Source organism: Oncorhynchus mykiss, chromosome 11 (assembly GCF_013265735.2).
Source record: "Oncorhynchus mykiss isolate Arlee chromosome 11, USDA_OmykA_1.1, whole genome shotgun sequence".
NCBI lineage: Eukaryota > Metazoa > Chordata > Actinopteri > Salmoniformes > Salmonidae > Oncorhynchus > Oncorhynchus mykiss.
The window spans coordinates 24,797,497-24,811,996 of record NC_048575.1 but is presented as its reverse complement, the minus strand read 5'-3'; the positions used below and the strand labels follow the sequence as shown (position 1 = coordinate 24,811,996).

The 14,500-nt window shown below is 41.2% G+C and overlaps 1 protein-coding gene across 4 annotated transcripts in view; it reads right to left on the bottom strand.

Annotated features, from left to right (window-relative positions):
• LOC110535530 (WD repeat-containing protein 37) overlaps window positions 1–14,500 on the bottom strand; it is a 29,777-nt gene that overhangs the window by 15,026 nt on the left and 251 nt on the right. Inside the window, exons 1-10 of one of the 4 annotated variants that reach the window (XM_021620581.2) lie at window positions 14,150–14,490; window positions 13,458–13,592; window positions 12,693–12,880; window positions 8,249–8,345; window positions 7,584–7,679; window positions 7,123–7,187; window positions 6,202–6,337; window positions 5,814–5,930; window positions 5,334–5,410; window positions 19–256 (exon numbers count right to left, since the gene is read on the bottom strand). In XM_021620581.2, coding sequence (XP_021476256.1) covers window positions 19–256; window positions 5,334–5,410; window positions 5,814–5,930; window positions 6,202–6,337; window positions 7,123–7,187; window positions 7,584–7,679; window positions 8,249–8,345; window positions 12,693–12,839 — 973 coding nt within the window. In that variant the 5' untranslated portion in view covers window positions 12,840–12,880; window positions 13,458–13,592; window positions 14,150–14,490. Of the gene's footprint in view, window positions 1–18; window positions 257–5,333; window positions 5,411–5,813; window positions 5,931–6,201; window positions 6,338–7,122; window positions 7,188–7,583; window positions 7,680–8,248; window positions 8,346–12,692; window positions 12,881–13,457; window positions 13,593–14,149; window positions 14,491–14,500 lie in introns of those variants that run through there. The other 3 variants (XM_021620583.2, XM_021620582.2, XM_036935227.1) reach the window with 3 other exon arrangements.

The window sequence follows — 14,500 nt, the reverse complement described above, 5'->3', positions numbered from 1 at the left end:
TCCGTCCTCTGTGCCTACCTGTCAGTGTGTGGACCAGCTCTGAGGTCTCGACCTCATATAGGTTGGCAGCCCGGTCCCAGGAAGCAGTGACCACCTGCTTGCCCCCTACCAGCCAGTCTGCAGCGATGACCACCCCTTGGTGGCTCTTCAAGGTGGTGGTGGCCACGCGGATGGTGGGGACCTCACTGCACGGACCCTCCCCGTCCCCGTCACCATCCTCCCTGTCTGAGAAGTCCAGCTCGTCGTCACACAGTGCCTAGGACAGCGGGGGAAAAGAGAGGAACAGAGTTTCTTTACAGGGCCCTTGTCTTAAAATGTATCTCCTCCTATTTAGGAGTAACTATGAGTGAGTTAGTGGTATGTGAGAGAGAGGACAGTGTATGAGTAAATGTACACATGAGAGAAAGGTCCTTATCTTCTTATGGCTGGGGGGCAGTATTGAGTAGCTTGGATGAATAAGGTGCCTAAAGTAAACGGCCTGCTCCTCAGTCTCAGTTGCTAATATATGCAAATTATTATTAGTAGTAGAAATAGAAAACACTCTAAAGTTTCTAAAACTGTTTGAATGATGTCTGTGAGTATAACAGAACTCATATGGCAGGCAAAATCCTGAGTTGAAATCAAAACAGGAAGTGAGAAATCTGAACTTTGTATGTCCCCAATTAAATCCCCTTGAGATATTAATGATGTTGCACTGCCTAGGGGTTCCACTAGATGTCAACCAAAAATAGACATTTTAATGAGACTTCTATGGTGTTGTGGGAGTGAATGGGAGCAGAATGTATCAGGTGTCTATCAAGCAGCCATTTTCTGATCACGCTTAGCCCTCATGGTACCCACTTGCGTTCCATTGCCCATGAAGACAAGAAGGAATACTCCGGTTGGAACTTTATTGAAGCTATATGTTAAAAACATCCTAATGATTGATTCTGTACTTAGGTCGAAGAAACATTTCAAACTGTAATATAACTTTTTGAAGTTTTTGTCCGATGTAACGCTGACCAGAATGAGCGTTTGGATATGTATACCAAACACACTAACAAAATAAGGTATTTGGACATAAATAACAGATATTATCGAACAAAACAAACATTTATTGTGGACCTGGGATTCCTGGAGTGCTTTCTGATGTAGATCATCAAAGATAAGGGAATATTTATCATGTCATTTCTTGTTTATGTTGACGCCATCGTTGCGGCTGTGGTGATTTTTACTTCTGAGCACCGTCTCAGATTATTGCATGGGTTTCTTTTTCCGTAAAGTTTTTTTTTTATAAATCTGACACAGCGGTTGCATTAAGGAGAGGTATATCTATAATTCCATGTGTATAACTTGTATTATCATCTACATTTATGATGAGGCGGCAGGGTAGCCTAGTGGTTAGAGTGTTGGACTAGTAACCGGAAGGAACCCCTGAACAGGCAGTTAACCCAATGTTCCTAGGCCGTCATTGAAAATAAGAATTTGTTCTTAACTGACTTGCCTGGTTAAATAAAGGTTAAATACATTTAAAAAATGAGTATTTCTGTTGAATCGATGTGGCTATGCAAAATCACAATGTTTTTGGAACTAGTGAATGTAACGCGCCAATGTAAACTCCGATATTTTTATATAAATATGAACTTTATCAAACAAAACATGCATGTATTGTGTAACATGAAGTCCTATGAGTGTCATCTGATGAAGAGTATCAAAGTTTAATGATGAATTTTCTCTATTTGTGATTTTTTTCTCTCTCTCTTTGGCTGGTAAAATTGGCTGTGTATTTTAGTGAGTTGTTGGTGACCTAACATCATCGTTTGTGGTGCTTTCCCCGTAAATCCTATTTGAAATCGGACACTGTGGTGGGATTAACAACAAGACTACCTTGAAAACAATATAAGACACATGTACAGTGGGGCATAAAAATATTTAGTCAGCCACCAATTGTGCAAGTTCTCCCACTTGAAAAGATGGCCTGTAATCTTCATCATAGGTACACTTCAACTATGACAGACAAAATTAGGGGGAAAAAATGCAGAAAATCACATTGTAGGATTTTTTATGAATTTATTTGCAAAATATGGTGGAATATAAGTATTTGGTCACCTACAAACAAGCAAGATTTCTGGCTCTCACAGACCTGTAACTTCTTCTTTAAGAGGCTCCTCTGTCCTCCACTCGTTACCTTTATTAATGGCACCTGTTTGAACTTGTTATCAGTATAAAAGACACCTATCCACAACCTCAAACAGTCACACTCCAAACTCCACTATGGCCAAGACCAAAGAGCTGTCAAAGGACACCAGAAACAAAATTGTAGACCTGCACCAGGCTGGGAAGACTGACTCTGCAATAGGTAAGCAGCTTGGTTTGAAGAAATCAACTGTGGGAGCAATTATTAGGAAATGGAAGACATACAAGACCACTGATAATCTCCCTCGATCTGGGGCTCCACGCAAGATCTCACCCCGTGGGGTCAAAATGATCACAAGAACGGTGAGCAAAAATCCCAGAACCACACGGGGGGACCTAGTGAATGACCTGCAGAGAGCTGGGACCAAAGTAACAAAGCCTACCATCAGTAACACACTACGCCGCCATTGACTCAAATCCTGCAGTGCCAGACGTGTCCCCCTGCTTAAGCCAGTACATGTCCAGGCCCGTCTGAAGTTTGCTAGAGAGCATTTGGATGATCCAGAAGAAGATTGGGAGAATGTCATATGGTCAGATGAAACCAAAATATAACTTTTTGGTAAAAACTCAACTCGTCGTGTTTGGAGGACAAAGAATGCCGAGTTGCATCCAAAGAACACCATACCTACTGTGAAGCATGGGGGTGGAAACATCATGCTTTGGGGCTATTTTTCTGCAAAGGGACCAGGACGACTGATCCGTGTAAAGGAAAGAATGAATGGGGCCATGTATCGTGAGATTTTGAGTTAAAACCTCCTTCCATCAGCAAGGACATTGAAGATGAAATGTGGCTGGGTCTTTCAGCATGACAATGATCCCAAACACACCGCCCGGGCAACGAAGGTGTGGCTTCGTAAGAAGCATTTCAAGGTCCTGGAGTGGCCTAGCCAGTCTCCAGATCTCATAGAAATCTCAACCCCAGATCTCAACCCCATAGAAAATCTTTGGAGGGAGTTGAAAGTCCATGTTGCCCAGCAACAGCCCCAAAACATCACTGCTCTAGAGGAGATCTGCATGGAGGAATGGGCCAAAATACCAGCAACAGTGTGTGAAAATCTCGTGAAGACTTTCAGAAAACGTTTGACCTCTGTCATTGACCAGAAAAGGGTATATAACAAAGTATTGAGATAAACTTTTGTTATTGACCAAATACTTACAGTGCCTTGCGAAAGTATTCGGCCCCCTTGAACTTTGCGACCTTTTGCCACATTTCAGGCTTCAAACATAAAGATATAAAACTGTATTTTTTTGTGAAGAATCAACAACAAGTGGGACACAATCATGAAGTGGAACGACATTTATTGGATATTTCAAACATTTTTAACAAATCAAAAACTGAAAAATTGGGCGTGCAAAATTATTCAGCCCCTTTACTTTCAGTGCAGCAAACTCTCTCCAGAAGTTCAGTGAGGATCTCGGAATGATCCAATGTTGACCTAAATGACTAATGATGATAAATACAATCCACCTGTGTGTAATCAAGTCTCCGTATAAATGCACCTGCACTCTGATAGTCTCTGAGGTCCGTTAAAAGCGCAGAGAGCATCATGAAGAACAAGGAACACACCAGGCAGGTCCGAGATACTGTTGTGAAGAAGTTTAAAGCCGGATTTGGATACAAAAAGATTTCCCAAGCTTTAAACATCCCAAGGAGCACTGTGCAAGCGATAATATTGAAATGGAAGGAGTATCAGACCACTGCAAATCTACCAAGACCTGGCCGTCCCTCTAAACGTTCAGCTCATACAAGGAGAAGACTGATCAGAGATGCAGCCAAGAGGCCCATGATCACTCTGGATGAACTGCAGAGATCTACAGCTGAGGTGGGAGACTCTGTCCATAGGACAACAATCAGTCGTATATTGCACAAATCTGGCCTTTATGGAAGAGTGGCAAGAAGAAAGCCATTTCTTAAAGATAAACAACACTTTTTGTGGGTAAAGTTTGCCACAAGCCACCTGGGAGACACACCAAACATGTGGAAGAAGGTGCTCTGGTCAGATGAAACCAAAATTGAACTTTTTGGCAACAATGCAAGACGTTATGTTTGGCGTCAAAGCAACACAGCTCATCACCCTGAACACACCATCCCCACTGTCAAACATGGTGGTGGCAGCATCATGGTTTGGGCCTGCTTTTCTTCAGCAGGGACAGGGAAGATGGTTAAAATTGATGGGAAGATGGATGGAGCCAAATACAGGACCATTCTGGAAGAAAACCTGATGGAGTCTGCAAAAGACCTGAGACTGGGACGGAGATTTGTCTTCCAACAAGACAATGATCCAAAACATAAAGCAAAATCTACAATGGAATGGTTCAATAATAAACATATCCAGGTGTTAGAATGGCCAAGTCAAAGTCCAGACCTGAATCCAATCGAGAATCTGTGGAAAGACCTGAAAACTGCTGTTCACAAATGCTCTCCATCCAACCTCACTGAGCTCGAGCTGTTTTGCAAGGAGGAATGGGAAAAAATGTCAGTCTCTCGATGTGCAAAACTGATAGAGACATACCCCAAGCGACTTACAGCTGTAATCGCAGCAAAAGGTGGCGCTACAAAGTATTAACTTAAGGGGGCTGAATAATTTTGCATGCCCAATTTTTCAGTTTTTGATTTGTTAAAAAAGTTTGAAATATCCAATAAATGTCGTTCCACTTCATGATTGTGTCCCACTTGTTGTTGATTCTTCACAAAAAAATACAGTTTTATATCTTTATGTTTGAAGCCTGAAATGTGGCAAAAGGTTGCAAAGTTCAAGGGGGCCGAATACTTTCGCAAGGCACTGTATTTTCCACCATAGTTTGCAAATAAATTAATACAAATCCTACAATGTGATTTTCTGGATTTTTTCTCTCATTTTGTCTGTCATAGTTGAAGTGTACCTATGATGAAAATTACAGGCCTCTCTCATATTTTTAAGTGGGAGAACTTGCACAATTGGTGGCTGACTAAATACTTTTTTGCCCCACTGTATGTTTGAGGAATTTTAATTATGAGATTTCTGTTATTTTGAAGGCGCCCTGTACTTTCACTGGTTGTTGTCATATCATGGGATTGCAGCCATAAGAAGTTATATGAGAGATATGATGAAGGGTGGTGAATGAATCAGTGAGTGAGTGAGCGGGGCTGTGAGTAGAGGACAGGGAATGAGACTCACGCTGATATCTGCTAGAGGCGGGATGACGGGCAGTTGCACCATGTAGCGCCAGATGTGAGCCGTCTGGTCCCCAGACGCTGAGGAAACACGAACACACACAAACATGAATAAACACAGATGGACTGAGAAGTGTCACTTCAGCAAACACACCACCACACACACACAGGCAGTCATCGATCACATCTCGTAGTTCTAACGATGTGCCAACTCACAGCTACCATAGCAAACAAACACAGAGAACAGAGATTATGAATGGGACGATGAAACACGTCAAAATGGAGGGAAAGGTAAGTTAACACTCTCTGATGAGAGAGATGTTTCAACACATCTGTACTGAGGTGACGGCACAGTTGAACAATAGTTAAACAACAAGCACAGTTGAACAACAGCTGAACTAACTACAACAGTCATTGATGAATCTACAACACAGGTTAACACCTGCATGTGGTGTTTTCGTGGCATTACCATACGTTAGCATACCTGTCAGGGCCATCTGTTCCGTAGGGTGAAACTTGATGGAGTTGACTGATCCGGCATGGCCAGCATATCTAAGCAGACATTTTCCTGTCTCTATACTCCACAGAGCAGCAGAGTGGTCTGTGGGGAACATTGAAAAAAAATAAAAAGTTAACTATATTTATCCAAAGCTTAGTGGCAAAACATTTCCCAGCAAGTTTATATCTAAAAACACCTCCTAGTACTTCATCAGCACAATTCCAGACCCCAGTCATTAGACAATGATGTCCACCTCTTCATATGTTAACGTGTAGCCTAAATGTGTAAGCGTTTCTCTTGTTATTTTTGAAGATTATCCTTTCAAATGTATACATTTCAATTTCAGGTCCACCTTAGAGGTGACATATCTGACCTGCTGATGCGGTCCCAAGAACCACAGGTGAGTTCCGTGTGACCGCCAGGTCCCAGATGCCATCCCGGTGGCCCACATACTCCCTCAGGATCTGACACACAGCTCTGGACGTGGTGGCTTTGAAACTCGACACTATCTACAGAGAGGAGACACCACAATGTTCTCACTCACCAACCACACATTGGTGCTGGATGAGGCGAGTTTCCCCCTTACTACGTAAAGCGCTTTGAGTACCTCACCTGGTAAAAAGGCTCTGTAAAAGTCAAATCCATTACTGACACACCGGCTCACTACTACCCTGTGAACAGTAACTGTGCCTTATTCATTATTATTTTGGGGCGGCAGGTAGCCTAGTGATTAGAGCGTTGGGCCAGTAACCGAAAGCTTGCTGGATCGAATCCCCGAGCTGGCAAGGTAAAAATCTGTTGTTTTGCCCCTGAACAAGGCAGTTTAACCCACTGTTCCCCGGTAGGCCGTCATTGTAAAAAATAATTTGTTCTTAACTGACTTGCCTAGTTAAATAAAGGTTACATTCAGACTCAAAAGCACCATTATTGAACAACCAGTACACACGAAGAATGTAGCATATGGTCAGAAGCAGAGAAAGATCATTGGGTTACAAATAGTGAGTTTGACATAAACATAAAAGTACAACACTTAACTGTGGAGTTAAATATTGAAACAAGGAAAAGCTTTCAGTCAATACAGATCTGTTCAGTCGTTCAATAAACATTTGCGAGAAAGGAAGTATTCATCTGAACCACAACTTAGTTACAAAAGGGCTTTTGATAGCAGTAAATCATTACACAAGCTCTAATGATCTGAAACAGCTAGAATGTTTACATAGAAGCTTACTCTTACTTCCTCATAATCAACAATGAATGAGCACCAGTGTGTAGCACAGTGTGTAATCAAACATACCTTGCTCGTGGAGGCTTTGTACGTGGTCATCAGTTTCTGAGAGAGCTGGCTGGTACTGTGACTGGCTGTGTACGCACACGAAGATGAACACATGGTTTGATTGTTAGAGAAACAGGTTGGATTTCATTCTCAGAGAGGAAGGAATAAAACACCCCGAGACTATAAAAAAACGAAATAAAAAAAACAATCTATTCGTCACAATCTTGGCTTTACTGCTGTGTCAGCCCACGTAGTAATACTGTGATGTGATTCAGACTATATGCAAAGATAACAAAACTGTACCTTGTTCATTTGAATGGTTTAACACTAGGGTAGCACTTACATTTACTACAAGAAAAGCCAGTGAAAAGAAACTAGCAAATCAATTCATCAATTAACAATATCTAAGCCTATACCAAATGCAATACAACTTTATTATTCCTCAAGCGAAGACTAAATACTATACTTCAGGTTAACTGTACCTTTCGCTTTCAGAGCTCCTTTGCTCAGCTCTCCTCCATCGATAGTTTGTCCTTCGGATACTAGGCGCTCGTTGAGTGTATCAATTTCCCGGCGCACTGCAGAATTAGCGCACACACACGGTTATCGGACAACAGAGATGACAGACAGCCACTACAAAACCACAAGGAAGTCAATCAGCTTCCTCAAGATCAGTATTTCACCCCCACAAACATAAAACAAACCGGTGGATGAGCAGTAGATGACTGTGGCAGCCAATCAGTCCCCGAGCTGGCAAGGTAAAAATCTGTTGTTCTGCCCCTGAACAAGGCAGTTTAACCCACTGTTCCCAGGTAGGCCGTCAATGTAAAAAGTAATTTGTTCTTAACTGACTTGCCTAGTTAAATAAAGGTTACATTCAGACTCAAAAGCACCATTATTGAACAACCAGTACACAAGAAGAATGTAGCATATGGTCAAAAGCAGAGAAGGATCATTGGAAATAGTGTTTGGGTTGCAAATAGTGAGTTTGACATAAACATAAAGGGGGCAGGCGTTCCTTCCTACAATACCTCCATAACATTATCCATTGATCAGTTACTATCTGTATGTAAATAGGCAAATCAATAATCATCCATTTTGTGCATTACATTAAATACACATGACACGCCCTCTTGTTCTCACTTACATTCTAAGTTTTCGATGTAGAGATTCTCAAACTCCCGCTCTATCTGGCCAAACAGGTCTAGTAGATTGCTCCGCAAGGATAGAGGCAACTTGGAGTCCTGCAAACAAACAAGAACTGTTAACTTCAAGGTCATAAAATAAACAGCAGTTCCTGGAAAAAGGGGAAGCAGTTTCATTAAACACCTTCACATTCTGACAGGCAAATATCTATCCAGACATGACAAGCCATTGTTTTCTGTAACTGATGCAAAATAGACACACTTTTAGCACTGACTGTAACTATAGTAAGCAAATTCACTAACTAACACAGATGTCACTACCGTAAAACCAAGTTACAGACAGTAGTCCATCACAAGAACACAGCCATAAATGTCTCATTACAAAACGATATTGAACTACCTTTTGTTCTGACTTACCAGTATCTCCTTTCTCTACAACTGACAGTTCCCAGTGAACAGTTTGCATGTACGCAGATTAAAACTATGCAAAGAAAAGTAGGCCACCATGAAAAGTCATACGGTTTTGACAGCTACTGAAACTGCTGCTATCCATATAGTTGAAGTCGGAAGTTTACATACACTTAGGTTGGAGCCATTAAAACTAGTTTTTCAAACACTCCACAAATTTCTTGGGAACAAACTATAGTTTTCGCAGGTTGGTTAGGACATCTACTTTGTGCATGACACAAGTCATTTTTCCAACAATTGTTTACAGACAGATTATTTCACTTATCATTTACGGAATCACAATCCCAGTGGCTCAGAAGTTTACATACACTATGTTGACTGTGCCTTTGAACAGCTTGGAAAATTCCAAGAAATTATGTCATGGCTTTAGAAGCTTCTGATAGGCTAATTAACATAATTTGAGTTAATTGGGGGTGTACCTGTGGATGTATTTCAAGGCCTACCTTCAAACTCAGTGCCTCTTTGCTTAACATCATGGGAAAATCAAAAGAAATCAGCCCAAAAAAATTGTAGAGCTCCACATGACTGGTTCATCCTTGGGAGAAATTTCCAAACGCCTGAAGGTACCACGTTCATCTGTACAAACAATAGTACGCAAGTATAAACACCATGGGACCATGCAGCCGTCATACCGCTTAGGAAGGAGACGCATTCTGTCTCCTAGAGATGAACGTACTTTGGTGCGAAAAGTGCAAATCAATCCCAGAACAACAGTAAAGGACCTTGTGAAGATGCTGGAGGAAAAAGATACAAAAGTTTCTATATCCACAGTAAAATTAGTCCTATATCGACATAACCTGAAAGGCCACTCAGCGTGGAAGAAGCCACTGCCCCAAAACCGCCATAAAAAAGTCAGACTACGGTTTGCAACTGCACATGGGGACAAAGATTGTACTTTTTGGAGAAATATCCTCTGGTCTGATGAAGCAAAATAGAACTGTTTGGCCATAAAGACCATCGTTATGTTTGGAGAAAAAGGGGGAGGCTTTCAAGCTGAAGAACACCATCCCAACTGTGAAGCACGGGGGTGACAGCATCATGTTGTGGGGGTGCTTTGCTGCAGGGGGGACTGGTGCACTTCACAAAATGGATGGCATCATGAGGCAGGAAAATTATGTGGATATATTGAAACAACATCTCAAGACATCAGTCAGGAAGATAAAGCTTGGTCGCAAATGGGTCTTCCAAATGGACAATGACCCCAAGCATACTTCCAAAGTTGTGGCAAAATGGCTTAAGTACAAAAAGTCATGGTATTGGAGTGGCCATCACAAAGCAGTGACCTCAATCCGATAGAAAAGTTGTGGGCAGAACTGAAAAAGCGTGTGCGAGCAAGGAGGCCTACAAACCTGACTCGGTTACACCAGCTCTGTCAGGAGGAATGGGCCAAAATTCACCCAACTTATTGTGGGAGGCTTGTGGAAGGCTACCTGAAATGTTCAATTTAAAAACAATACTACAAAATACTAATTGAGTGTATGTAAACTTCTGACCCACTGGGAATGTGATGAAAGAAAGAAAAGCTGAAATAAATAATTCCCTCTACAATTATTATGACATTTCACATTCTTAAAATAAAGTGGTGATACTAACTGACCTAAGACAGGGATTTTTTACTCCCGTTAAATGTCAAGAATTGTGAAAATCTGAGTTTAAATGTATTTGGCTAAGGTCTATGTAAACTTCCGACTTCAACTGTAGCTTAGTCACTAAACTGTAATATGACATGAGGAAACCAAATAGCCTATATCTCAGTTCTTTAAATTGACACACACCCAACACGTTCAAGACCACGAGAGTGAGTGAGAATGAGGTTAACCACTCTCTCGCCATTCAGTCAATGGCACATGTAAACACCCTATGTATACATTTTTTTTTAAAGGCAATTTGCAGCAAACAGCCAGCCCCTTGAGTCTTTCAAAGCTGCTCAATCATGTGCATAAAGATCTCCTTGGTTAGCGAGTGAAAGGATATGAGGGCCTAACCTCTAGTGTAGTAGTAGATTCTGCCAAGATGGCACCGACCGAGAGGGCAGCCTCGCTTTCTAGTTCTTAGAAAACTTTACAGTATTTTGTTTTTCATGTATTATTTCTTACACTGTTAGCCCAGAAGATGTTATGTGCTATTACATACAGCCGGGAAGAACTATTAGATATCAGAGTGGCGGTAACTCAGCACTATGCCGCTCTGACACTGCTTGTCCAAATATTCCTTTACTTAGATTTGTGTTTATTGGATATATGTTGTGAACTTGTTAGATTTTACTTGTTAGATATTGCTGCACTGTCGGAACTAGAAGCACAAGCATTTACATCTGCTAAACACGTGTATGTGACCCAAATATTTTGATTTGATACAGTGGCTGGCGGATGGATACGGTCAACAATGAGCCAACAGGTACTGGAGATGGAAAGCCTTGATGAAAAGAATACTCATACCTGCACAAGCGGACGGTATTAAAACTTGATGAGACAACAGCAGCTTGTGGTACTGTTACTGTATGCTCAGAGCAAATAGAATAGATAGACAGGCCAATGACAGGCTATAGAGGGACTGTCTAGAGAACCGATGCCAGTCACCTGAAAACAACGTCACCCCAGTATACTTAGGTCTAGGTTATGCTTATTCGGCATGACAACTCACACTTGAGGCTAGCCTACACCATTTATTAACAACGCCCAAAACATTGAGGGGACAAATTCTAACGTAATTTCTGTACTGTACTGCTGTCAACTTCCTTTTTATTGGTATAATGATAAGATGGTCTTGATCAAACAGTATGCCTAGGATTTATTATCTCACTGACTGAGGTAGCAAACACTGTGTTTGCATCAGGGATGGTGCCTGACTGTCTGTCTCATCAAAAAGATCTTAGTCTTGCTGTTAGAGACAAATCAACTGTATTTGAATTCCAAATAGACCTTACATGTGAGACACTATCTGATTGATCGTGGAGGTATGGTTAATCACTAACTTATTTGACTTAAATATTAAGCCAGGAATTGTAAATAGAGATAGGCTAATTCACTTATTTAATGTATTGAGTCAATAATTTAACATTCATGTATTTTCAGCAACTCTGGCACTTAAGTAGACAATGTCTTTATCCTCTTCTCTGAAGGAGGATTTTTAATAGGCTACTACCATGGCTAACAGCACACACATTTGATAAACTAGCCTACACACACACTGTGTACACACTTGACTAACTACACACGTTTCGGTTTCAAAATAAAAAAAACTAGGCTAAATATGCACCTCGGTCCCCAAGAGACCACGAGAAACATGATGTACAGTACCAATCAAAAGTTTGGACACACATACTCATTCAAGGGATTTTCTTTATTTTTACTATTTTCAAAGCTGTCATCAAAGCAAAGTGTGGCTACTTTGAAGAATCTCAAATATAAAATATATTTGATTTGTTTCACACTTTTTTGGTTACTACATGATTCCATATGTGTTATTTCATAGTGTTGTTTTCACTACTATTATACAATGTAGAAAATAGTAAAAAATAAAGAAAAACCCCGGAATGAGTAGGTGTGTTCAAACGTTTGACTGGTACTGTATGTCTACACTTTCTCTGAGAAAGTACATCTTACTTAAAGCATGTTGCAACACCAGGTAGAAAGTAAGTCGCAAAAACCGTCAGATACTGTCCTCTCTCCCTGGTAATATTACAGAAACAAACCTCCCACCAACAACAGGTTGACAATTGACATGCTAATCAACATACAATGATAGGCTATTTTTAATTTTTACTGTAATGGTTTCAATTTCAGTAGTACATCACTACATCTTAATAACTAACATTATAAGCCGATACAAGCCAACTGCTTTTTAAAACGTTCATATGTTTTAGAGAAAGAGAGATAGAGCATGTGTGTGTGCACATGTACGTTTGTGTATTAAGGTACCGTGTCTACTGTGTGTGTTTACTTTGTGTGTGTTTACTGCGGTAGTCAGCTCACTCACCTGTCCGTCCAGCATATCTCTCTGCATGCCTGTCACTGTGCGCTGCTCCTGGTCAGTGCTGTTGCTGCGCCGAATGGACAGGCTGTGGGACTTGCGCTTCTGCTTGGTGTGACGGGCGGCGGCACTGCTTCCACTCTCTACAGGCATCCCTCCTCTGTGACGTCCTCCGGTTCACTTCCTACCTGAGACTGAGCAAACACAACCCATGGTTCAACCCTGGCTGTCAGGTTTCACATTACTGCTCTCTGCTGGCGCCTGGAGAATGGCTGTCCTAAATGGAACCCTATTCCCTATATAGTGCACTACTTTCAACCATAGGCCCCAATATAGCACACTACTTTTGACCAGAGTCCTACAGGCCCTGGTCAAAAGTGGTGCACTATAAAGGGAATAGGGTGCCATTTGAGACTAAGCCAGAGGCTTTATTGTTCTGGTCATAGCACTGCTGTTTAATAGACTTCCCTTGTAGTGTAGCTACAGGATAGTAAACATTCACTCTATCTAGGCAAGTTATCAGGACAATGAGAATGAGTCAATTGTCCATATACTAGAGCAGTAAACATTCAATATGATCATGCAAAAGATGTGAGCATTTCAAAAGCCAAAGAAAGCAAGACTACTCCCAAATGGCATTTTATTCCCTAGTATAAAATGCCCTACTTTAGACCAAAACCCTGTGCTCTTGTCAAAAGTAGTGCACTATATAGATATGGAATAGGGTGATATTATGGACACAACCTGGGACATGGAAATAAGGATGCATACCATTAGTGAGAAGCAGCATGACAAGTACATCGTTGCATCCTAAACTGGCAGGTAATGAAGGTGATCACAATGATGTGGGTGGCCAGTAGCCTAGTCTCCACAGTTGATGGAGAAAGCCCTCAAAGACACCACTGGCTGGACAGACAGATGGAAAAACAAGATGTCAATAAACGGGCAAAAGAGTGATCTGGAGAGTAATTTGCTTATAAATCTGACTTCCACACTTGGATTCGAAAGAGACAAGACAGCAATGAGAACACAACAAATGCGAAACAACGTATTGATAGAGATGATGCTGCATCGGTAGTAGAGGTTGTTTGATTTTGAGTTGCTTTAATTATTAGCTGTTAGCAATGTGAATTAGTTAGCTATGAGAGAACCAGTCAATTAGCTACCAATGGCATGTAACTAGCTTGTTAGTACACGCCAACTAGCAGGCTAATAATGTGTGCATGCAACCTGTTATAGTCATGCAGACAGGCCTTCAAGCAGTAGCTATGGTTAGCAAGGCTGCCTTATATATCAAGGCCATTACTACCGGTACCTAACTAACGTTAGTTGGAGTACATACTCAGACGGAGAACGCAGCCTAGCCTCAATTTCTAACTACGCTACTAACGTTAGCTAGCTAACTAACTGGCTCTGAAAAGTCTTTTTTTTCAACACAGTAGTACTCTAACTAAGCTACTTACTTTATAAACGGTAACTACGCAAGTGTCTTTTGAAGGTCGTAGAAAAATAAAGGGAGAGAGCACGTATATTTCCAGAAAATTGGCTCTCGGTTTATGATACGAGTCGGCTCATGAATCAAGCGTCATGGGACACAAGCAACGCGAGGCTTTGGTGGACGAGAAAGACAACCAAGGAATTGTCAAAAAGTTACTTATTTGATTTGACAGTCGTAGAGATATCTCAGATAGTTAGGGGACACAGACAAAGATCTAATCTATTGTGAGTGGCTAAAACGTTGCAAATGAATACGTTTGACAGTTTTAGCTGATGTAGCTTTCATAAAAAAATAGTAGGAGATGCTGCAAGTGCTG